The 25,392-nt window shown below is 38.4% G+C and overlaps 1 protein-coding gene across 2 annotated transcripts; it reads left to right on the forward strand.

The window, feature by feature from the left end:
• Positions 1 to 856: 856 nt before the first annotated feature.
• LOC126986825 (transmembrane protein 214-A-like) lies at positions 857 to 25,392 on the forward strand. Of its 2 annotated transcripts, XM_050843210.1 has the most exons (14): positions 857 to 1,009; positions 2,884 to 3,026; positions 5,083 to 5,274; positions 8,130 to 8,258; positions 9,046 to 9,199; positions 11,559 to 11,788; positions 13,027 to 13,128; positions 15,890 to 16,001; positions 17,315 to 17,463; positions 19,861 to 19,984; positions 22,207 to 22,303; positions 22,834 to 22,990; positions 24,218 to 24,369; positions 24,535 to 25,392. In XM_050843210.1, exons 1-14 carry the CDS (start codon positions 883 to 885, stop codon positions 24,671 to 24,673), a joined length of 2,007 nt encoding a protein of 668 aa, XP_050699167.1. In that variant the 5' UTR covers positions 857 to 882; the 3' UTR covers positions 24,674 to 25,392. The 2 variants fall into 2 exon arrangements, with proteins under 2 accessions (XP_050699167.1, XP_050699166.1); XM_050843209.1 differs by lacking the exons at positions 857 to 1,009; positions 2,884 to 3,026; positions 5,083 to 5,274; ... (4 more) ...; positions 15,890 to 16,001; positions 17,315 to 17,463 and adding an exon at positions 18,087 to 19,333.

Genomic DNA, 25,392 nt, shown 5'->3' on the forward strand with positions numbered 1-25,392 from the left:
GGATAAAGACAAGGAAATGCTGGTGTTTTTCTATTAAAACCTGCACATACATCCTTAGTGCATATATGCTGCGCAGCAGTTGAATAACTAAAAACATGATATGTGGAAGAAATAAGGCAGACAAGCTCATTTACGCCGGCATTCTGGGAGCGAGAAATGCAATGTTTTGGGTGGAATTGCTGGCTCCGCCCACCGGCTAAGCTCCGCCCTCCTTACCCCCCCTTGCCTTGCTTCACCTCACAGTGAAGAGCGACCCGCTGAGGGTCACTCCATGTATTATTCCTCCAAGGTTTGGCTAGCGCTGCCAACTTGGCAAAACTTATTAGTCCCGGTGCGTAACGTTTCATAATGTTGCGTAGGTATAACGGGTCACCTTAACGCAGGGAACTACAGATGATCCGACTCCGACAGCAGTCTACCAGTCAGCAGCAGCGGCATATGTGTGATATGGGGAGGAAATTTTTGTTTTGTTTTTAACAGAGGAAGAATACATTATTCCTTCAAGGAAGGGAAGACAATCAAAAAGATGAAAAGTGTGGAAAAATTCGGATTTTTTTTTTTTTTTTTCATTGTAGAGAAAGATATTGTATGCCTGGTATTGTTTTTTTTTTGTGTTCCTATCACATGAGCTGAGCTGCCGATATCGAAGCCTGACCCAATAGGTCACCTGTAAAATTAAAATCAAAAAAGTTGGCGATGATTGAAAGACGAGCCTAAATTAATTATTAAAATTAGCAGTTACAAGAAAATTTATTACACCATTTAATATTTCAATGATAAAACTGCTTTTTTTGGAACATCTCTACTTCATGTGAAATACTGGAAATTATTTAGGTTAGTTTCCTTCCGCCAACAGCCGCGGCCGCCAGTCCACAGGTCAACATGGCTGCCACCGGGGAGTGGGAGCTCGTCAAGAATTCACGGAAAAAAGGTTCTTCTGTCCCTAATGGAAAGCTTAGCAAAGAAGAAAAGAAGAGCTTCATTGAGAAAGCCCCCAAGGTTAATACTGGCATTGTGTTGTCTTTTCAGTATTTAATCCCTTTATTGACACTTCCTATTTTTTGGTGTTTCATCCATTTGGTAGTTTTTGGTTCATTTGAGTGTTTTGAGGCATAATTTGTTGTGCAGATGATTAATAACGGTTAAGATTCGTTTTAGTACCGTGCCTGTATTTCATTACTACCTACCTTATGAAACATCACTTGCTCTTCATATATCTTTTGTACAAACGTTCAACAATCATGGAAACGCTTTCAAAATCCAATTTAAGGACTATTTATGGACAATTTACCGTTTCACCCAACCAACGATTTTCTGACATGGTTCATGTTTTTCTGGTGATAGATGTAGTGAATTGCACGATTTTGTACCTCATTTCCGTCGCAATTGTCTACTTTTCAAGTTTTGCCTCATTTCAAGTTATGCCTATCCCCTGCCCTAATCGATCTTGGGGACCTGTGGGAACACGGGGTTTTGGGGGCGATGTAGAGGGTGGATAGGGAGGATTGTAGGAGTGAAGGTGGCGACTACTGCAAAGCAGTGGTGTGAGATGGTATAGTGATGCCAGATGGCCGCACCACGATGTCAACACAGCGGAAAGGGGAGATACAGACTGCTGATGTGGGGGTTCCACGGGGCCAAGTTCCTCCCTCTGACTGGGTTGTTTGACTTGAGGGCAGAGAGGAGGGCGCAGCGGAGAGGTGAAGAGCTATTCCTGCAGTGTGGTTAAGGTTCACACAACAAAGAACCCACAAGTGATTAATAGACCCGACACGCGAGTTATAGTTGTGTTTTTTTTTAATGATCTGAATGATACCTCTTGCCATTGCCATATTCTGATTTGTGAGTTAAATGAAGAGTTGATTGTTCAACGGTTCTTATTGCTCTTTGATGTAAAACGTAGTGGCTTTCGTATTCTTGATTCCGTGCTTCTGATGGTGTGTTCGTGTTAACAGATTTTGACCAAAAATATATTAATCGAGTCAACATGAAGGGTTTTCTTATTTACCACCTTACCGTCCCCCACGTGCTCGTGGGGCGGATGGCGGTAACACTAATAGCTTCAAAAAAACACTAAAGAAACTTCAAAATATGCTGCTGCCATTGTGCTCAGAAAGTGGTCAAGCAGAAGTGTACCATGCCAAGCCGCTGCAGTCTGTGGGGCAAAGTTACTAATTTAGTGGCAATGGGTTACCAATTTTGCAGTGGTGTGATTCTAATTTACCAGCAATAGGTTACACTAGGCAAGTAGGGTTGACTGGTTAGCTCAGGTGGCTGAGGAGCAGGAAACATAAAATAAAGGTACGGTAATTTGTGCAAAAGAGGTAAGTAAATTGTCTAGTTAAGGTGATATGGATTATAACATTTACCACATCTTGACTTTTAATAGGGCTTGAGTTAACATTTAGTAATATTTTTGTTAAGCATGTGCATGAAGGTATTAAGGATGGGTGAGTAGCATCTCCAATGTCTTGGCCTTGTAGTACATAGGGCAGTATGAACAAAGGTATAGGTGAGATCAAACTCAGGTAAGCATCATCAGAGCTGCTAGTCCCAAAAAAGTTCAGAGAATTGAAAGATAAAGTGTAATTCCACATTATTCATTTAAATTGCTCATGGAGCAGAGGTTACATTGGTTAGGCTGAATGTAGCCTGAGGTGGGTAATGAAGATTTCGGTCACTTAGTCATGATTTTTTTCATATTGTCCAGTTACATTAACATAATCCAACACTATATTGTTGCCATGATTATAGATTGGAAGAGTAACATTAGTCAAATTAAGATTTTTTCTATCATTTTTATTGAAAATATATTTTGTCATGAAACATCATATACATCATAGCTAGCTATGCATATTTATAAGGCTAATAATTTTTCATCAGGTCGTATAGAATCTCCTGCAACTGGGAAAGAGAACCGCAAGCCAAAGGTTACCAAAAATGCCAAGGAGGGGAAAAAGAAGCCTGAGAAGAAACAAAATGATGCCCCACACCAGCCGGGCACCCTGCAGGAGGCCATCGGCAGGGTAAGCACACCAGGACAAGCGTTAGCTGTATCATGGCCCAGTCTGTATCACTTTTTTATTTGTTTTTTCACTTAACAGTGATATTGCCTAGATGTAAACTGTAAACTATGAAGATTTTAATGGGTAGTAATTACATGTTTTGCTGTACTATTTCAGCCTCTATGCTGCATGGTGGTGACAAATAATGTCCCTAGTATATTTCTATTAAAAAATTTCAAGAGATAACGTAAAGATAGTTCTACTAGATGACTGACTTTCTAAAAAAATAATTTTACAAATGAATTTTGGTTCTTTTTTGTAGTTTTTTGACAAGTGAATGATGCATGTTGTGGCAGCAATGATCACAGCTTCTGCTGTCCTTTTATATCCATCAACACCTCATTCACTCAAGGACTCAATTGGGGCATTGTTGTGGCAGAAAGTCATCAGTTTACCTTGGCAGTTGGGGTGCCTTAGCAGGACTGTTACAGTGATTTCCATCAATCCATTTATTCCTATATATCCTATGTATGTTTATGGAGTGTTTCTTGTGGCAAAGTTTCATATTGGTATGGATTGAACATACAGGTTTTGAGAAAGTGAAAGAAAACAATTCAAAACATAAATGTGGTAAGCTTTGTTATTTATTTATTTATTTTTTTTCAATATGCATTACATTTTGCTGATATATACTTTCAATTATTTCTTTTTCTTTTTACACAAAACTAGTTTAATATTGTTTTTCATTGAAACTTGCTTGCTTTTTTTTTTTATTTTTTTTTTTTTTAATGAAAAGAAATCATTTTCAATGCCCTTTTGATAGGTTTGTCATGTGTGGCAGTCACTAAAAATAATTTTAGAAGAGATTGGGTTCAAGAAAACATTTTTAAATACGGGGTCTTAAAGGAAAGAGAAAGTTTTCCTCATTCTTCTCATAGTCTATTGCCCCCTTTCCCAACCCTGGGGTCGCGACCCCGAGTGGGGTCGCCAAGACCTCAAAATATCAAACATGGTGTTATTACATTATAATAACACATATACAACTAAACTAGTGGGGTCGCGGTCATGTCTAGAGGTGCATGATTTGGGTCGCCTGAAAAAAAGATTGGGAACCACTGGTCTATTGTTTTCTCAAATGATTTTTCTCTAATTTTTTAATGTTCAAAGGTATGAACATGCACTGAGGATCTGTTTTATGCATTTTACTGTCAATTTAGGGCTTAAATATGGCAACTGGTCCCCTTGAGGATCAGGGAGATTGTGCATTTGTGTGGTAAAATGCAAATCATGCATCCTCCTTCCTCAAAAGCTGGAGCACCACTGGTTCCATCTGTAGTTCTCAGTGACCCAGTCATCAGTCTGGAAGTCATACACAAATTCTTACAGATGCAAAATAATCCTTAAAATTTTTTTTTAATATGATGCATTATGGTCAGTTTGCTGATTTTGACAGCCTTTCACATGAGAGAGGAAAGTATTTAAATTTCCAGTCCTTTGATTAATGCATGTTTTCAAAATAATTCTCTAGGAAGTGCTTGCTACAGGGATGCTGAGTTTAGTATATATAATTTACACAACCTAATATGTCAAGAGTTTTGCAGAAGGGCAGAAGGAGGGAGATAATTTTACATAGTGACTATGTAGTATGTAGGTATCATGTAAATTTGTATAAGTATGTATGTATGTACTGTGTAATAGTACTGCATGTACCATACTATATGTAATATTTCGTAAGTATGAAGGGAAGCAGCCTGGCTGGCAAGGAGAGAATAGTAAAACTTTAAAATTACAAAATGCAGTATTGTGCAACAAAAGCAGCTACCAGCTGGCAATAATTGGTCCTATATAGTGAATTACCAAAATTCTGGACGCATACGCATCTGTGAGGAAGTCATAATTTGATATCCGCATCCGCAGTTTGGTAGAAACTGATCTGCAAAATATATATATGTGTATGTGTGTGTTTTGAAAAATATTTGTCCTAAAATAGTAGTAACAGTCCCCTTAAAACATGTGGTGGTGCATGCTTGGCATGCTACAACTGGTGAGGAATACTTATCAAACTTTCCTCTTTCAGCTAAATGTGGGACAAATGGAAAACCTTCTGGATGTTGTGAAGTCTCGGTTCCAAGACTCTCCATTAATATGGCTCAAGGACTTGGCATCATACCTTAATGTGCGGGTGAACCCTATCCATGCACCTGACCCCGCATTCCGTGGCCACCCTCCTCTCTACCCCACCTCCATGCTCAGTAGCAGTGTGAAGAATGTAAGTGCTGCATTGCCCCGTTGTTTATTTTATATTACCATATTTCCAGGTCTTGTAAATGCTACATCATCATAGACACATTGCAGCTTATTTTGAGGGGATTTTTTAGAAGAAAGTTCTTGGTAAGCAGTGCTTGATTGGAACAGAAGGTTTATTATTTTCTTATGCACCCACCTTTCTGTTAAAGTAACACCAGAAAATAAAATTTTATTTATTTAATCAGGATAATCCTTGTTACTTTCATTTATCTTTGCAAAGATCAGACCAAAAATTTTCTTTGCTTTGCAAAGGAGATGGGGATTTCAGCAGAGTAGGATTTCAATTTAGTACTAATCATGTTAAGATTATTCAGATAGAGATATTAATTCTTCACAATTTTCTAAAATTTGGCACATAATAAGGAGCTGCTCTATGCAACAGTGAGACAAGTTAGTTAAACAATATTCTGAAAAAAAACGAGCATGAACACAAGAATTTAGAGTGCTTCCGATAAATGTGCAGCAGTTGGAGAGAAAAAACAGTGAAGGGCAGACAGATAAAATGTGCTTTGGGGAGAGCTATTAAAGAATATAGTGTAATCATTGGGGTAAAGAGAGGTATAAGAAGTAGTATCATCCTCCTAATTCTCTCATATGCATCAGAGAATTGGTTGTAGTATGTAGCACAGCAGTTGGAAAATATACACAGAGGAAATGAGCAATATAAAAGATGCATATAGTGTGTCAGGATGGGATGCAGAAATTAATGAAAGCATGCATGAGAGGTTTGGTATGGATGTGACAGGAAAGGGTGTGGATTGTGGTTTGGTTATATAGGTTAAATTGGACATGTGTTTAGAATGAATGAGGATGACTTTGTGAAAAGAGTATATGAGGACTGGATTGAGGGAAGGGGTGTACAGGGAAGACCACCAGTGAAATGAACCAATAGTGTGGTTGAGCATTAGAGAGAAAAAGTTGGGGGGCAAGGGATTGAGTGTACTGAGAGTGCTGGAACAGGGAGGGTTGGAGATGCTTCTGTTGTTGTCACCCCTTGAGGGAAGCTTCCATTAGGGAACAGGATGTTGGAGAAGTAGATATAGTTTCAGCGAAGTCCACTAGAGTTTGTCCTCTTTTATTTTGTGAATATGCCATGGCTTCTCCAGTTACTTTTTTCCTTACTCTCCCATTAAAATCATCCATGATAACATTATAGTCATAGGTCCTCTATTCATACATGACTGATCTTCATAGAACTTCTCAATATTTTCATCAGTATAGCCAAGTGTACACCTTAATTACCTTCAGTTAGTATCTGTAATTCAAATACAATCAATGCCATTTATACTATTTCAGCAAGATCTTTTCTAGATTTTTGTGAAGTAAAAATCTTACTTACTTTCAGCACATGATGCAGACGTCGGCATTAAGAGGAAATGGAAGAGGATTAATCCTCTTCTAAACCTCCTCATCCTCTTCCATTTCCTCTTAATCCTCTTCTAAACCTCTTAAGATGAAATGGAAGAGGTTTAGAAGAGGATTAATCCTCTTCCATTTCCTCTTAACCCTTTCCATACTGTGACGTGTCACCATATTGAAAGGGTTAATGCTCCTGTTTGCTATCCATGGCCTTGCCTCGTCAGTAAAATGCATGATTGCTCTTAAGCACATTTTGTCCCTCCCCAAGCCTCCTTACCTCTTTGAGACCCACAACATTCCATTTGATATTTAACTGCTCCTCCATCAGTACTTACAGATCAGTTTCTATTCTAAAAGTCTGTGTATTGTAAATACAAAAATTTCATTCATTCATCTTTAACAACTGCTCCTAGGAGCTCCCACCAGGGTGTGGCCATGGCAGAAGAGTTTCCATCTCTCTATCCAGACACTCCCTCCTTGCATGCTCAAAGTTTCTCAAGGATCTTTCACCCTCTCCCTGATATACTCTTGCATCCTATCTCTCCATTTCACTGGAGGTTATCCTCTAACATTCCCTCCCTCTATCTCACTCACATACACCCTCCTGGTCATCTTACTCTCCTCCATTCACTCCATGTTGCCAAACCACTTTAAAATCTGTCACTTCACTTCTTCCACCACCACTGAACACTTCTTCCCTTCACCCACGTGACACATTCCAAAACGCTCATACACACTTTCATTACTCATTCCATCCATTCTGCTCACACCACAAGCACTCCTCAAAACTCATTTCCACAGCCTGCACTCTAGACCTCTGACTTTCATTCCAGGCCCATGTTTCACTTGCATATGTGAGGGTTGGTACTATTACTGTATTTCTCAAATCCCTCTTTACCTCCATGCTCACACTTCTGCCATTCATGATACGTCCCAAAGACCCTACCACCTTTCTTCCTTGCAATGCCCTTTTTCTTGTCTCTCCTTCTCTACCACCATGCTTACACATAACTGATCCAAGGTACTAAACTCATTAACCTCCTCCATTTCTTCACAAAGATTTCAATAATCATTTATTGTGGCCTGGTTAATTACATAAGATATTCTTTGCAGCACATGTTCAGCCCTGATTACCCTGATGACCCTAATTACCACTTTAACCAGACACTCCTTTACCTCCGGGTATTAGGGGCCATTGCTTGACAAATCTGGTATTGTTGAGAGGAGACAGCCAATACCCCACATCTGACTTACGGCATTGGGAGGGGGGTGAGGAGCTTTGTCTGGCAACCACACATAGGTCCATACAGTATGGTTGCACCTATTTATAATGACCCTACTAGATCACTGTAGAATGCAAACTTGTTCACCATATCAAGGTGTTGCTTCATAACTTTTTAGTTTTGGCTAATTAATTTTTCCTTGATCCAATTAATTAAAGAATGTTAATCCTTCTAGTTGCTCATCGAGACCTTCTCATGCTGCAGCGACAGTGTGCTGGCATCATTCCACAAGCACTGTGTCACTTCCATGGTACAAGAGCAAGTGAAGGGACTCAGTGTAATTGGGTACAAACTGTTCATACAAGTGAGTCATGATTGTTCCTTTCCCCAATGAATTTTCATCTTGTCATTTTGAGAAAGTAGAGTGAATGATGACATATTATGGAAAAGATAGATGTGTCAAACTTTGTTGTTTGCAAGAAATAAGTTCCAGAACACCATCACCAAGCATGAATTCACAGTTGGTGAATTTTGTTTTCTATGAAAAAAAAAGTTAAATTCATAGACCATATATCCCCGCGTACATACACATTTGTCTTTTTTACCTTTTGATATTAAAACCAATACAAAACACTGCAATTACTCAGATAAAATTTATTTGATCTAATTGGTCCAAATGTGGGTTTGCAATAATAACTTTCTGAACATGTGAAGTGCAGGCTTCCCTTCCCATAAGGTTGGGTTTCCTTCCCCAAATTTGATTGTACAATAACTGACCATTAACCAATATTATTATAAAATTAGATTAACAGACCTGTTTATATTCTTAGCCACTAGAAAATATTGAAATATTAATTATATTAAAACCCCTGACAAACTTATAAGTATTCTTTTTCAATAATTATTTATGAAAAAATATAAAATCAAGAAAAGAGAAAATTACATACAGAAATACAAATTAAATGATAAAAATGTCAGTCAGTAAAAATATTTAAAATATGAAGTTTAAATGTAAAAGGAACATATTTCATGATATGTATAGGCATTTTAATGGAAAGAGTAAGTATTTTTTGCATTTTCATATTTGGTTTTGTTTGTTTGAAAAGGATTGCTGATGATGAAATTAAATGGACTTGTCACCATCATTCCAGATCCTATCCATCCAACACCCAGAAGCAGGCTTAGTCAACCTTCCATTTTACTGTGAACTGCGGCATAGCATTCAGAATCAGACACCAGCCTGCCTTTCCCTGCTGTGGGCTGTGGGGCAACTGGGACATTACGATTTCATCACCGGCCTAAAAGGTATTTGTATATGCTTGCATAACAGTATGAGAGTGTGAAAAATAATGTTTTGGTGTGCATCTGAGTGTTGATGTTCTTAACTCCTTCAACCCCATTTCATAATCTTAGTGTATCAGGTTGTGTAATACAGAAAGTATTACAGAATGTCAATATTCCTCAGCCAACCACGACATCCTGTGTATGTCATGGTGTAGTGCCCTCGATAAGGCATGAAGTCTCATGCGTCATGGTACAGTGCCCACAGTAAGACATGACTTATACAGAAATTCATGGAGCTAAAGGGGTTGAAGTACTTGTTGTGCCATTCTCATTATATGATATTGGGGGAATATTTCCACTTGAAGCACATGAGAAATTATCTATTCAGAAGAATAAAGCATTTTCCCGACAATCCACCCAGGATTCAAACCTGGGCCCCCAAAACACTGGCAAAAGCTTTATCTTTAAGCTTGAATGTATCCAAAGGCTCAACTCTAAACATGGCAAACATCAGACCTGCCTGGACTGGGCAGGTCTGATGCTTGCCATGCTCACCGTTTGAACATTTTTGTTCTAACTGATGCATTTTCTATTTTGAATTAAATGAAAACTACTGAAGCAGTGTAGATATAAAACACATCATTGTTTACTTGAATCCTCCTTCTGCATTATTCAGAAAGAACTAGGTTTCTAAGTGTATTTGTTACATCACAGTGAGTTGATAAAATAAAGTATTTTATGCCTTGCCGCAACCTGGATCAACATACGTTCAAGTGTGTGCCCAGCCAAGACTCCAAGCTCAAAATTCTGATGACATACAAGACACAAATGAAGGTTCCAAAAGGCCATAGGCCTTTTGGAATCCTCATTTGTGTCCTGGACCATTCAATGTTTTTTTTTTTTTTTTTTTTTTTTTTTTTTCCCAAATCAGAACCCCATGAGAGATGTGAGGATCCAATCTCCTGCTCCTACACGGGGAAATCCAACATAAATGGATCCACTGCCAGCCACCAGTGTAGTGGGGGATTTCCACTTCCCAAAGCACATGAGAAATTTATCTTTTCGAGATAAAAAAAATTCTTACAATCCACCCAAGATTTGAGCCTTTACCCCTGAGGCAGGAAGCAGACACTGGTGTTGAGCCAAATGGCATCCTGAGGCTTAAGGCCTTTTTGAATCTTTATTCACATATCAGGTCATTACAATATTACTTATTAGTTATGTTGATAGAAACAGTGACAAAAATCACACACACACAAAAAAAAAATACCATGAAAGCAAAAACAATATAATCATAAATAATGAACAGCTACACGAGCCTGTTTCCTGCAAACATTTCCTTTCAACTTTATTTTCTTATCTGGTCAGATTCTTTCACGGTCCTATGCAGCATCCTTTCACTCTTTTGCCAACAGCAGTATGGCACCTGCAAATAGACCTGCCACCAGACTGTTCCATAGTTCTCACTTTCAGCCTTGCACCCAAATTTCCTAAAATGGAATTCATTTCTTTCATGGATGACACCACATACCTCTGCCTGTCACCTATCCCAACACCAAAACTCTCACTCAACTCCACATTCACATGAACAGAGGTACTTTTATCTTTGTATAAAGATCTGATTCTTTCTAGTAAGTCCCCTCTCATACCATATATCCTCAGGACATTCCAGGATCCCTTCCTGTTAACTCTGCCACAGGCCTTCTCTGGTTCCATAAAGGCAGAAAACACCTTTCTATCCTCTGGGTACATACATTTCAACTATTATTTACATTGCTGAGATCTAATCCACACATTCCCTTCCTTTCCTAAAATTCCCTTGTTCATTGTCTGCACTTTTATTGGTTATTTTAAACATCCTCTTTTTTCATACTTCCATATACCTTTCCTGGCACACTGAATAAGTTAATTTCCTCTAACTGTTACAATCATCCCTACTTCCTACAGTAGCAAAATCATAGCCTTTCTTCAGTGTTCTGTCACCTCACCCTGCCACACACTAGATTACATATCCATGACATCTACTTGACATCTACATCTCCAGCTTTCAGGATTTCTGCTGTTATGCCATCAATTCCATCATACATGACTGACATAGTTGTGATTATGAGCTTAAGCTTGAGGGTCAGGTTCAAACCTTGCTATTTCTTTTAACATTATGTGGGTATCATAGTTAGTTTTTGCAATATCTAAACTTCTTAATGATCTGCCTTTGCCAATATGTTTAAGGAAGTGCTTGTTGTTGCTCCTTTCAACACAGTAAGACACTTCAGGTATAATGGCTGACTTTATGAATATAAATTTTCAACAGAAAATGGTGTAGGACTAAGTTAAATTAGGAAAAAAAAATTCTACTTGACTTTAATGGCACATCTTTCAGTGTGGCTGCAGCTGATGGTACCACTCATTGGGCTGAAGCACTACTCAGCACATGTTGTGGAGTATGGCAGCACGGTGTTTGGTAGTGGCGGGGGTGATGGCGCCCAGGCCTGTGGTGACGTGCTGGGTGTCAGGGAGTTCTTTACCATCCTTGACTTCACCTGGTGCTCCTCGGGCTCACTCACCAAGCCTGTCCAAAGGCAACTCTTTGCTCTCTATCCCAAAGTGAAGGTATAACCAGGTTGATTTTAAGTCAAGTTTCTTATTGATTTAGTTTTTTTGTGTGCGTGGGATAAGGAGAGTCTACTGGCTACAGGAAAGAAGTAAAATAAATCCTGTCACAATACAGGAGTTACCAAAACTGTAAATTTCAGTTTAGTTCCAAAGTATCTATACTTTTCTTGTGAAGGAGTAAGTCTTAAAAAGGAATGAATGCTGAAAGGTAAATTATTTCACAGCTTACCATTAAAAGGAATGAAAGACTTATACATTGGTTGCTTTTTGTGTTAGCAAAAGTGACAGCACAAGGATTAGTTTGAGTAGACTGCTACAGTGGGGCCAAGAGTGGGGCCAAGGAATGCAGTTAATGAGTTTAGAATAGAAGTGAGCATAAGAGTAGCAGGAAAGAATAACAGTAAAGCGGGGGGCGCATGCTATAGCTATGTGTGGCTTCGGTGCTCATCTCCAACACATTGACCCTTGAGTCTGTGGTGGGTTAGAATTCATTACTCCGGGTTACCATAGTTTGCCTTCCCCAGGCACCCTTTTATCAACCAGCCGAAAGAAGGATGAACAGCTGAGTGGGCTGCACACAAGCTGCTCAGGCCAGATTTGAACCTGGGCCCGTGGATTCATAGCTAGGCGTGGTAACCACTAGATCTTGGAGGCAGAAAGTTTAGCAAAGGACAAACATTGTTGCAGATCATGAGAAGCTGAAGACAGTTAAATTAATGAGATTGTATACACACAGGGCCGTATTTTTAAACATTCCCTCGCCCAAGTACACACATTTGACAAGGCTTTTGTAGGAGTTTCAGGCATTTCCAGGGTATTTTATGACCCTGGTAATATTGTGATCCTTCTCTGTACCATGAACCTAAAAGAACACTCATTCTAACCCAATTGATCCTCTCTTTGACCTTTAGAAAGAGTTGATGTGAGAAGCGAGAGTGTTTTATAGTACCGACCATGGTTGTAACTAGCAGAACTGTTGAAGTGGAATCCCCCACACATAATGGAAACAGGCATGGACAAAGCCTTTGTGCATAGTATCTGTGAGGGAAGAAAGAATTAGGAGATCAAACAATGTTCTACCTTGAGGAACAGGTTGAAAATGCTATATGTGGAAGAGAGAGACAGTTGACATTTAGCAGAGATTCAAAGTGAGGATATTTGTCCAGTGTTGTGACTAGTTGATTAGCAGAGAAAGTGGGTGTTTGTCAGTTAATTATCTTCCCTTATAATTCCAGACTGCAGCCTTTAGTTCCAATCCAGAGGTCACGTTAAGAAACTTCTTTCCTTCCTTTCTTCGACGCCTGGATGTAAACATAACCCATTTGTTGAGAGTTGAGGTAAGTACTGCATCATCTTGAATGGTTACCCTTCAGCTCTTTCAGTGAAATATTTGAGGTGGGAGGGTTTCCATTTGCTCTTGTTTATACAATATCATTAAATATTTCTTTTTTTCCCCATTCTTAGGATCCACTCTTTGAATTGCTCTTAATATCTCTTCTTTAATTTAGCTGTAAGTCTGCACTCCCTGGTTTATAAAATGTGAAATTGATGAAGGAGAAAGGAAGTGTTACCCATTGATACTACCCTCGTGCCTTACTGTCCATTTGTGTTTTACGTAAAGTTAGGTTAGTGAAAAGGTTACTTAAACTGAGCTTTACATTTTCATAATAAAAAATCATACAGTTGGGTGTTTACATGAGAGGCACCAGTGAAACTTTTGCTGAGATAACTTTGTGTGAATTAAAGTATTATTTTGATGGAATACAATAGTTTGGTTCTTGAATATCATTTATAGTAGCATTCATTCATCCTAACATACATTGAAATAAGTGTATTTATGGGTAATCCATTCCAGGACCACAGCCAAGACTAAAGTTGCCCCCCAACACAGTAAAGATTGGTTTAATTAATGTGCCCATACCTCATTTCTTATCTTATGATTTACACTTCTGTTGTCATTTGTCTTCTACTAACCTTCAAACCTCATGGAACACCATACGAAACACATTATAGAGATAATAACAGTAATGAAATTGTAATGAAATGTGCAAATCCACACAGTGCCAAGAGATGTAATAACCCATTGTGTGTCCAGTGGCAGCCTAAACTATCTCATTTCTAACCACAGCTAAAATTCAAAATGAGTGTTTACTCTCTTTCCTATGGGAGGGCTTTGATTCCTTGACCCCCATTTGGATCACTGATTAGAAAAGTTATGTCATGTGTTGCAAATTTAAGAGTTTCATACAAGAGTAATAAGTCTTGTACAAGAAAGTGAAGGATGATGAGTAAATTCTGTATATTTGGATAGGAGGAAAGCATTGGGTTTACCATACATCCCAGAATAACTGGAACAATCCTGATTTTCGCTTCATGTCTTGAGGTCCCAGACAGTTGGTAACATTGTCATGGAAGGCCAAGGATTACACACAAGTTGCAAACCACACAAACTGTTTGGTACAGAGAGAGAGAAAGAGAACCATCCTTTCCTCCTCCCACTTTTCTGATGTGATTAGCATATAATAAAGTTAGTAAATTTATGGGGAGACGGTGGCTGAGTGGATAGCGTGACGGTGCCACAAGCTGGGATTTTTCAGTCACTGCCGAGTGGCCTAAGACTACCCACATGCTGTCCAGAAGACCACCTATCAACCTGGACTTTAGATTCTAGGATCAAAGATGATCTCCAGGAGGCAGCATGAGCCAATGCAAGATGGCACCACTTTAAACACTTGCCTTCGCCACAACAGGCTGGGGCTGACCATCAGGCCCCATCAAGAAAGCCTAACAGCACCATAGGCGAATACAAAAGAAAAAAAAAATGATTGCCCATGGTTTATTGTCAGTTCAACCAACAGTACATGTTACTGAAAGTACTACTGAGTGAGAAGTGTGGGTGGAGAAAAAAGAAAAAAAGTGTCATGGTCAATTATATTAATTGTAGTGTATTGAAAATTATTTATCAAGATATTTTCTGTTATTTCTATGATATGCTATAACACAAAGGAATTTAAGTTTAGCTTATATATACCTCCCATTATTATGATCCCTATAAGGTAAAGTTGGGGGCATATGCTATGCTGCATATGACCTTGGTGCTTATCTGTCTCATTGGCTCTTGAGCTTGTGGTGAGTGAGAACTCCCAACTTCATGACTCAGGGCAAGTGATATCTGGGTTACCACAGTTTACCTTCCCCAGGTTTCCCCAGGTACACATGTGTTGATCAGTCTGCAAAGCAGGGTGATCAGTTAGGTGGGCTGTATTCTGACTGCCAAGACTGGCATTGAAATCCAGATCCACTAATTCATAGGTTGGCATGCTGACCACTAAACCATGGAGGTACCATCCTCTTAGTCATAATTTATATGTTTTACATGTATTGTCAAAGATAGATTTATTTATTATAAATTTATATCCCACATGGCCCTATCACATTTACCTTTGCCTCAGTGTGGGCTCAAAATATTAGGGTAAGCTGACTGCATGTCTCCATGGTGTATTGGTGTTAACACTCCCCTTGGCCAGAGCAGTCGAAGCACACCTAACTGCCTCTCCTACATAACTTGTTCATCTTCCCCTTTGGGTACCTGGGTAAACAAGGGAAAGGTAAACTGTGGTAACCTGGAAGTAGCACTTGCCTTGTGTCTCATTGTGATTGGTTCTTACCCACCAGAGGCTCAAGGGCCGAAGAGGCTGAGATGAACATCAGTGCAAATTTCAGCTTTGCATATGTACCCAACTTTACCTTATCTGGAATGCATCTTCATTGAACCCATATTTCAGCCACATCAATGTATGTTATTCATATTTTGCCTAAATCAGGTTTTTCCGTATTCCAGCCACATTCATTAGTGAGACTATCTATTTCATTAGTGTTTCATTCCCTTGTCTGGAAAAGATTATTGTTACAGTTACAGTAATATAACATCCACCTGGCTGCTAGTGTGCCTAGTTTTTGCTTCCAAACTGTTTGATGATGAAAATTAGAGGAGCAAAACTGGATGAAAAAATAATCTTTTTTGTTGTAGTATGAGTAATTTCACTAGATTAACAAGGTTATTAATGAAAAGCAATAATTTTTATTTCACTCTACCAGCTGCTGACATGCTTGGTGCAATGCCTGATGCAGGACCCACAGTGCTGGATTGTGTGGTCACAGCTCTATCTTAAACACCTGGTACAGTCGGCTGTGTTGCTGGATCACTTAGGTCAGTATTAGGGACTGTGGGGATGTGTCTCATAGTTCATTTGTAGGACAGTAGAAGTGGCTATAATCAGATCTAAAGGAGATATTTTTTTCCAGTAATCATATGAAGTTTATACAACCTTAATGTATCATTCATTCATTCATTAATTCATTCATCTTTAATGCCTGCTCCTAGGAGCTCCCACCAGGGGATGGCCATGGCAGAAGAGTCTCCAACTCTCTATCCAGACACACCCTCCTTGCCTGCTCAAAGTTTCTCAAAGATCTTTCACCCCTCTACCTGACATACTCCTGCACCCTATCTCTCCATTTCACTGGAGGTCATCCTCTAACATTCCCTCCCTCTTTCTTACTCATATACACCCTCCTGGTCATCTTACTCTCCTCCATTCGCTCCATGTGGCCAAACCACTTTAAAGTCTGTCGCTGCACTTCTTCCACCACTCCACACTTCTTCCCTTCACCCCTGTGACACATTCCAAAATGCTCATACACACTTTCATTACTCATTCCATCCATTCTACTCACACCACAAGCACTCCTCAAATAACTTGTTTCCACTGCCTGCACTCTAGACCTCTGACTTTCATTCCAGGCCCATGTTTCGCTTGCATATGTGAGGGTTGGTACTATTACTGTATTTCTCAAATCCCTCTTTACCTCCATGCTCACACTTCTGCCATTCATGATATGTCCCAAAGACCCTACCACCCTTCTTCCTTGCAATGCCCTTTCTCTTGTCTCCTCCTTTACCACCATGCTTGCACATAACTGATCCAAGGTACTTAAACTCATTAACCTCCTCCATTTCTTCACCATTCAAAATTATTTTGCATTCTTTTTCACATTCAATTCCCACTCTATATGGGCATAAAAAATCCACGACCTCACTTCTACTCCGCTCACAAACCATCACTTTACTTTTGTTGACATTTACTTTCAGCTTTCTCCTTTTACATACACTATCAAAAACACTTGACCAAATTTTGTAAGTCACTTTCACTTTCTGCAATGAGCACTGTGTCATCAGCAAATAAGATTGAATTCAGCACCCACTTCCTTCCCTCAGTGTACATTTTTAGTCCAACTTCCCCAACTTTGCCCTTCGTTTCTCTCATAACACCATCCATATAAATATTGAAGAACCATTGTGACATGACACACCCCTGCCTCAAGCCCACTTTTATCTCAAAATGTATCACTGTATCACATTCAAGATGTTCATCTGTAGACCTTGTTTAGGGTGGTTACAAGTAGAATGTGTTCTGATGTGAAGCATTGCACTGGTAAGGCTTACCATTCATTTCTTTGCAGGGAGGGAGTGGAAGGTTCTGAGCCAGTCATTAAAAGTCAAGAGAAAGGAAGTGAAGGAGACGATAGAGAAGTTTGCCCAGAGCAACCAGCAAATGTCCCACAAGGCTGCTGCCGTGCCGGGTGTCCTTGAGGCCACACAAGCCACAGAGGTAACTGTCCCACTTTTTTTTTTTTTTTTTTTTTTTATTTTATTTTTTTTTTTATTGATGTTTCATTATAGTGTGCTACTGCTAATGCATTATTGGTCCATATATTTATTTATTTATTTATTTTCATAATGGGAGCAAGTCTTTCAATCTGCATATAGCTCATGTTTATTGGCCTTCAGATTCTCTTTTTACAACCTTAAACATAACAGAATATCAAACATGCATAGTTTTATAGAAGGAACTAGTGAATTTATTGGAGATTCCTTGAGGAGAAATGAGCATCAATCACAATTATTGATAATAATCATAGCACTGGCTACAGGGAGTGTTAGGTAATGTCTATTCATTATTGATTAATTCAATTAGTTACTGCCATAATGATGAAGTTCGTTTACATGTTGAGCATGAAATAGAGGTCACCTACTTGAAGAATGGATCAATTTAGTGGGTAAGGTTGGTACAGAAAGACTTGTGTGGCTTGCTTACCTTGTGGGGCTTCCGTCCCTGTAGCCAAGACATTTTCAGAGCACTAGTAGCTGCTACTCTGACTCCTTCCACACCTGCATTTTCTGTCCCCGATGTGGAAACTGTCTGGTTGTTGTTGAGTGCTTCTATGAAAAGACTAAAAAAGTGCAAGCTGAAAAATATGTATCAAAAGGCTAAGAGAATGTTCTCCTTTGATTCAGAAAGGAAGAATGATTCTCACTCTTTGCCTAAATCTGGAAGAAGGAAAGAAGAGGCAGTGTATACTGATGAGTCTGAAGATGCCCCTATGAGATTCTCATATGTCAGAACACCCAACTCCTTGCGCGGTTACAACGCTATGCCTAAAAGAGCAAATTCTGCAGGTGAAAGCAGCCTAGGAAGTAGCAGAGAGGACTTGCTAGATGTCCCTCTTGTTTTGGCAAGAAGAAAACGGCCAAATGTCTCCAAGCAGCCATCTAGAGAATACAAAAATGGCAACAGTAGTTCAGAAGATTTTCTGTATTATGATTCCGATTACACTGAAGAACCTTTGAGCACTGCAGTAGTAGAAACAGAGGGAAGTGTGTTCAGCAGCCAAGAGAATCTCTCTGATTCTGCACCGAAGTGCTCTGAAAATGTGTCCAAATTCTTACGCCGGCAGAGTACCCCCGATATTAAGAGTAGGAGGACTTCAGGCAGCCAAGCAAGTCTGAACAACCCTTTAGTCCTGGAAAACAGTGTTGAGTTCCACCAGTTCCAAGATAAAGGGAAGGATAAATTAGATCATTTTATGCCAGTGTGTCCCACCAAGAATGAGAAGAGAAACTATGGCAGTTCAAACCACCTTCAGGAGATATTGGAGCCTTCATCAACTGCAGACGAAGGAATAGTGTCTGAAAGCTCACTGTGTCCCATTATTCAGCCTGTCTTATCTGATAACATGTGGCCTATCATGTACAGGGTTCAGATGGCTGTCACCAAAACAATCCGCAGATTAGCAGACCACATAGAAACCGTGAAGGACCACGTTGATATTCTGGAGAAAAAATGCAATAATTTAAAAGTTACTCTATTTTACCTTCAGGAAGATCATAATGCACTGAAGGTTAAGATCATAAAATTAGAAGAACTGATTGAGGAAAGAGGGGGAAAACAGTCTGAGAGTGATGATGATGAGTATTTAGATTGTATAGATTTCATCCCTGTACAAAATGTGAATGCAGAGAGCCTTCCTACAGTTGAGCATACTTTTGAAAACTCAACTGTTGGCAAGGCATTTGGAGGCACAACAAGCATTCACTTATCAGCGGCAGACCCATCTGCCTCCTCAGTGGACTGTGCACAAGATAACAAATTATTCTCAGCAGTCTTCAGTAGTGTCTACAGTGTTGCTGATCAAATTTCTGTAAGTCATAAGTGAACCCAATTCAGTGAATGGTTTCAGATATATTTATGTAAGGGAAATGAGAAAAAGGTTTTGTTAAAAGATGTGATAAATTAAGTTTATTATGTTTTGTTAGTGTGTCTTGACTTTGTAGCTATTTCATAAAGGGTTGATGTTTTGAAGTGTTGTATATTAGACTGCTTTTACTAGATTGTGTAGACTTCATGGAACAGGCTGTTATTGGAGGAAGTGAATAGCTATTGCCACAACAGTGTTATGTTCTAGACCTAACTAGCACAACATGTCATGAAATAGATAAATTTATTCATGTTTCCCATTCACTCTTTCCTTAGCTGGCCATTCTTAGGTAGCTAATAGCTGGTTAATCCCAATCATAGCTAGAACAGTTTCTTGATGATGGTGGTGCTCTATGTTTAATTTGTAAGAGGTAAGCTTTGTTCATGTGTGAGTTAGAGGACTGCAGGAAACCAGGACACTGCAGGGAAAAACAGTGGGATTATTTTTATCAAATTCTTCTTTCTTTCCAGGCACTCTTGAACCAAATGAAGACTGTAAAGGAAAAGTCGCATAGACCAAGCTTGTTTAATTTTGTGGCAGTACTTACTCTGACAGCTGTTGTGTGGGATATCAGAAGTGCTGGCTCTTTTAAAGGTAACAATGATTTATTTGATCTATTTATTTATTCTATTTATTATTATTATTATTATTATTATTTTATTTATTTATTTATTTATTTTTATTTATTTATTATTATTATTATTATTATTATTATTATTTTTTTTTTTTTTTTGTGTGTGTGTGTGTGTTTACCTATTTGTAGTATACAGGGCCTAGCTCAACCTTGGACATTTGTCTCCCAATCTATATTTGTCCAGTTTTTCCTTCATTATATGGACACTGCCCGCTTCAACAATGTCTTTGTTTGATCTATTCCATGTATCCACATTCCTGTATGGAAAACTGTACTCCAGATCCAGATTTATGTCTTTCAAACAAGTTCCCTTTCTCAATTTCTTGCTGTGTCCTCTTAGTTGCCTCCTCCCTTCCATCCCAATTAAATCATTTATATCCAACATGTCCATTCCACTTTTATTCCTGTACAACGTTATCAGGTTTCCTCTTCCTCTTCTTTCTTCCAGTGTTGGTAGGCCCAGTTCTCCAATCTAGTATTGTATGACAGACTTGATAGTTCTGGTACCATCTTAGTTGCAATCCTTTGCATCCCTTTGAGATTCCTCATATCCTTTTCTTGTGTGGTGACCAAACAACCACTGCATACTCTAACCTTGGTCTAATCAATGTTGTTATTATTTTCTTTATTGTAGCCCCATCTAAGTAGTGAAATGCCACGCTAATATTTTGCAGCAAACTATGTGTTTCTCCGAATATTTTATTTAAGTGCTTCTCAGGTGTCGGTGTATTTTGTATTATGATTCCTAAGTCTTTTCCTTCATTCACTGTGTCGATGATTGTCCCTTCCATCCTATACAATCCACATGGTCTATTTTTTGCTTTTTCCCATTTTCAATGTGTGACATTTCATTAAACTCCATTTCCCATTCATTACTTTATTCATGTATCTCATTTAAACCTTCCTGCACCTTATTACAGTCATCATCATCTCTTATTTTTCTAAGCAGTTTGGCGTCATCTGCAAAAATACTCATAAGAACATAAGAAGAACATAAGAACATAAGGAAACTGCAAGAGGCCGGGTGGCCTACACAGGGCAGCTCCAGAATCCCTCCCACTACTCACGATGGGTGAGGTGCAGTTTCAGGGATTACAGGTAGAGGCTTGATCCTCGTTTACCTTCGGTACGGGCGTACGCTCCAGTACCCTGTCTCCGTATTGCATCCACACCTCACTGCCATCGGTCGTCCTCGTCCATGTAGCTATCCAGTCTACTCTTAAAACAAGCTTTTGTCCCTGCACTAACTATGTGATTGCTGAGTCTATTCCATTCCATATCATTCATGTCTTTGTCATGTTACTGCACTGCATTCAGGAACCAAAAAAAGAACCTATGTTCTAAGTATTAACTTTGCAAGAGGTGGCTACCCTCTGTTCAATATTATCCAAAAATATTGTCGACCACCTGAGTGGAGGCGGTGAAAGACTGGAAATGGGGCCAGCAGGACCCCGCTGTGGCCATAACTACTTTTTCTGGTATATCATTTATATATATTAAAAACATTATAGGCACCTACACTGATCCCTGTGGCACTCCACCTGTGACCTTTCTTCAATCCGATTTTTCATCTTTTAACATGGTTCTCATTTCTCTGTCAGGTAATTTTTCACCGATTCTGTCATTTTTCTCCCTAATTCTCTATATTCTAGTTTCTGTAGCAGTCTTTTATGTGGAACTTTATCGAATGCCTTTCTTAGGTCCAAAAATATGCAGTCTGCCCATCCTTGATATTAGATTTGTGATACAAGATTTACCTTGTCTGAATCCAAATTGACTTTCATTTATTATCTTCTCTCTTTCCAGATGGTCCACCCACTGTCTTTTAATTACCTTCTGACACAGTTTACATATTACACTTGTTAGGGAAACCAGTCCTTAATTCAATGTCTCTTGTTTATTTCCACTCTTATATAGTGGGACCACATGCGCCCTCTTCCATTGCACTGGGACTACTTCAGTCTTGATCGAATAACTTATAATGTCATGAAATGTTTCTATTAACTGTTCACACACTCTTGCAGTACTTGGCCAGATATTTCATCTGGACCCATCGGCATAAATCAACTCCCATGGACCATCCCCTCTTGCCAATTTAGTAGCCTCCTCCATTACTGTGCTGGAAAAAAAAAAAAAAAAAAAAAACTGTTTGACCTTTCACATGCACGGTTCTTTCTTACAGGATCAAAGTTGGGGCAGACAATAGAAGGGCTGGGATTGACTCCATACCTGCAGGTCGCTGGAGAATATGCTAGAGCAGCATTCATTCACATATACAGGCAAGGGTAACCTAAATCATAGCCTTTATATATATATATATATATATATATATATATATATATATATATATATATATATATATATATATATATATATATATATATATATATATATATATATATATATATATATATATATATATATCCACCTGATTGGCTAACTGCGATTGGAAATGTATGAATGAGATGTATCCAGTATCAAATATATTATTATGATAGAGATTATTCAATGCAGTAGTTATGAAATAAGTATATATATATATATATATATATATATATATATATATATATATATATATATATATATATATATATATATATATATATATATATATATATATATATATATATATATATATATATATATATATATATATATATATATATATATATATATATATATATATATATATATATATATATATATATATATATATATATTCATACATTTAATGCCTTGTGAATTTGATTTGTAGTTTATAATAGGCAAAGCTAAAAACTTCTTAATGATATTCATGTTTTGCCTGTAGGTGGTGCATGACAAATGTGCCAGTGTACTACAGCCGAGGGTGTGAGCTGGCTGGGCCATACCTCCTCCTCATGCTGGAAAAACTTGACTGGGTGCTTGCCAGCTGCTGGACAGCAATGGACTCAGCAGCCCAGTACATCCCTCCACTGAAGGAAAAGGTATTCTTGTCCTCAAAGTTTGCTATTTTCATTTGTAAGTTTATATATAACAGTTTTATTTCATAACTAAATTAACTTCCTTTACAGTCCTCAATTAATTTATTCATCTTTGGTACTCTTTTTTTTTATTGCCAACTATGAGTATGGTACTTCATAGTAATTTTAAAACATTTGAATCCCAAACAGTATGACTTTGGAGTTTATTTACATTAGCCACACATACATATTCATTGTGTAGTAAATATGGTAAACATATATCGCTGTTAAATCAGGAAAATATCCATGTGGATGCTGTGGGAAGGGAGTAGGTGTAAATTCAGTCTTGTGCACATGTTGCAGGCAGTGGTGCCACCATAGATGCTCAGGCATCTATGGTGGCAGAAATGTAAGCGGAGTGGAGAATTTTACATGCCCAGCTTGTGTAAGGAGACAGCAAGGACAAGAAACTGAGAGGGATGAACTATAGGTGAATGGAAGAAAGCTGGATGAGGTAGAACATTTCTGTTATTTGGGAGATGTTCTGGACTGTGGAAGGGGAGAGTGGAGAGGACAGTGAGAGCAAGAGTGGCACCAGCGTGGGTAAAGTTGAGGGAGGTGCCTAGTCTACTTGTGAATCGTAGCATCCCTCTAAAGAGCAGAGCAGGGGTGTACCAAGCACGTATTAGATCAGTGATGTTGTATGGAGCAGAAACATGGGCTCTAACTTGAAAATTGATGGAGGCATTGAGAGCAAGTGATCGCAGAATGCTGAGGTATATGGCGGGGATCAGGTGACAAGACAGGGTGTCCAGTGCAGATGTAGCTAACAGATGTGGAGTAGAGGACCTGGAAACAGTGTTCAGAAGGGAAAGACTCCGATGGTTTGGACATGTAAAGAGAGCAGGGGATGATACAGTGCTGGGAGTTTTGGAGAGATTGAAGGTAGAAGGAAGGAGACCAGTTGGTAGACCTAGCAAAACATGGAGAAGGTATATACAGGAAGACTTGGGATTGGATGAGCATCGGGCAGAAGACAGAGTAGAATGGAGGAGAGCCATAAAGCATCCAACCGCTCAGGAAGAGTGAAAACGGACGTTAAATGAAATGATGATGATGATTTGTTTGGAATGCATGCCAAATTTGACACATGGCCTTTCTTCACTCTGCCTCTGTGGCAAGGTGGTCACCTGTAATGATGATTGTGCAACTGATAGGAGAATAATATTATATTTACTCTATACATTGCAGATAGAAACTATGCTTCCTGGAGTAACTTCTAATGCAAGTTATTATGGCAGTGTTGCACTACAGTCATTGGAGAATGGGTTCTATTATGTACAGAATGCATCATCACCATACCTGGCACAAGCTCATACCTTTTTATCTACAAGAGTTTTTGTGTAAGTAAATTTTTCTGTGTCAGAAAAAAAATAAAACGAAGTGAATGAACATAAGATATAGGATTGTGGATGAAAACATTGTGAAAAAATCATTGATCATAGTCTGCCTTGTTTTCTCTATTATAGGTGATATGTTTGTTCAGGCTAATGTAAAGTCTATTTCAGGGGTCCCCTTGCACCGGAGAAACTGCAGGAGTATGTGTTTAGCGCAGCAGAGTACATAAGCCAGCTGTACAAGCAGCTGCAAAGCATCATTGTGCAGGCCCTGGAGGAGGCCAACAATGCTACTAAGGCTACTAGCTAAGTCATATATGAGTGTTCTCTTATGATGTCTTCACAATGGGCTTGCCAGGTCACCTTTATTGTGTGGTCCACATCACATTCATAGTTGGACATGTTACCACTACACATTGTAGCTCTAAGTGGGTGACTTCAGTTATTTTGCATTCCAAGAATGAAATCATTCATTTTATTTAATATAAAAGTTTATGACCGTGTTAATCACTGACATTCAGAATCTTCTATTTGGGTTCAAGGTTTACTAATCTTAATTTAAGCAAACTGTTGAAGAAACTTTGCTCAAAACTTTGTATATTTTCTTTTCATTTCCTAAACTGCACAATTCCAGTCTTCATGTGTGTAAGACCTTGCCTCTTGACATGATGTGCTGGAGTGTGTGACATGTGCCTTACTGCCTGCTAGTGTTAGCCATGCCTTCTGCAACCATATATATAATATATATATATATATATATATATATATATATATATATATATATATATATATATATATATATATATATATATATATATATATATATATATATATATATATATATATATATATATATATATATATATATATATACTGCTTTTATTTAAGGTGGGAATGTGATTCTTATTGGTCATAAAGGTTTATAATTTTAAATAATACTTTTTTGTTGTTAATAATGGTATATACCAAAAATAAGTTATTGTATGTAACCGAGTTTTGTTTTATTCTTGTAATAAATGGTCATTACCA

Source organism: Eriocheir sinensis, chromosome 63 (assembly GCF_024679095.1).
Source record: "Eriocheir sinensis breed Jianghai 21 chromosome 63, ASM2467909v1, whole genome shotgun sequence".
Classification (NCBI taxonomy): domain Eukaryota; kingdom Metazoa; phylum Arthropoda; class Malacostraca; order Decapoda; family Varunidae; genus Eriocheir; species Eriocheir sinensis.

What these genes read in the sequence shown, in the direction of transcription:
- LOC126986825 (XM_050843210.1), top strand. Translation starts at nt 883, where the DNA reads ATGGCTGCCACCGGGGAGTGGGAGCTCGTCAAGAATTCACGGAAAAAA. An exon ending in TGTGTTGCTGGATCACTTAG is followed by an intron (nt 16,002 to 17,314) that starts GTCAGTATTAGG and finishes ATTTCTTTGCAG; the next exon opens with GGAGGGAGTGGAAGGTTCTG. An exon ending in AGGCCACACAAGCCACAGAG is followed by an intron (nt 17,464 to 19,860) that starts GTAACTGTCCCA and finishes CTTTCTTTCCAG; the next exon opens with GCACTCTTGAACCAAATGAA.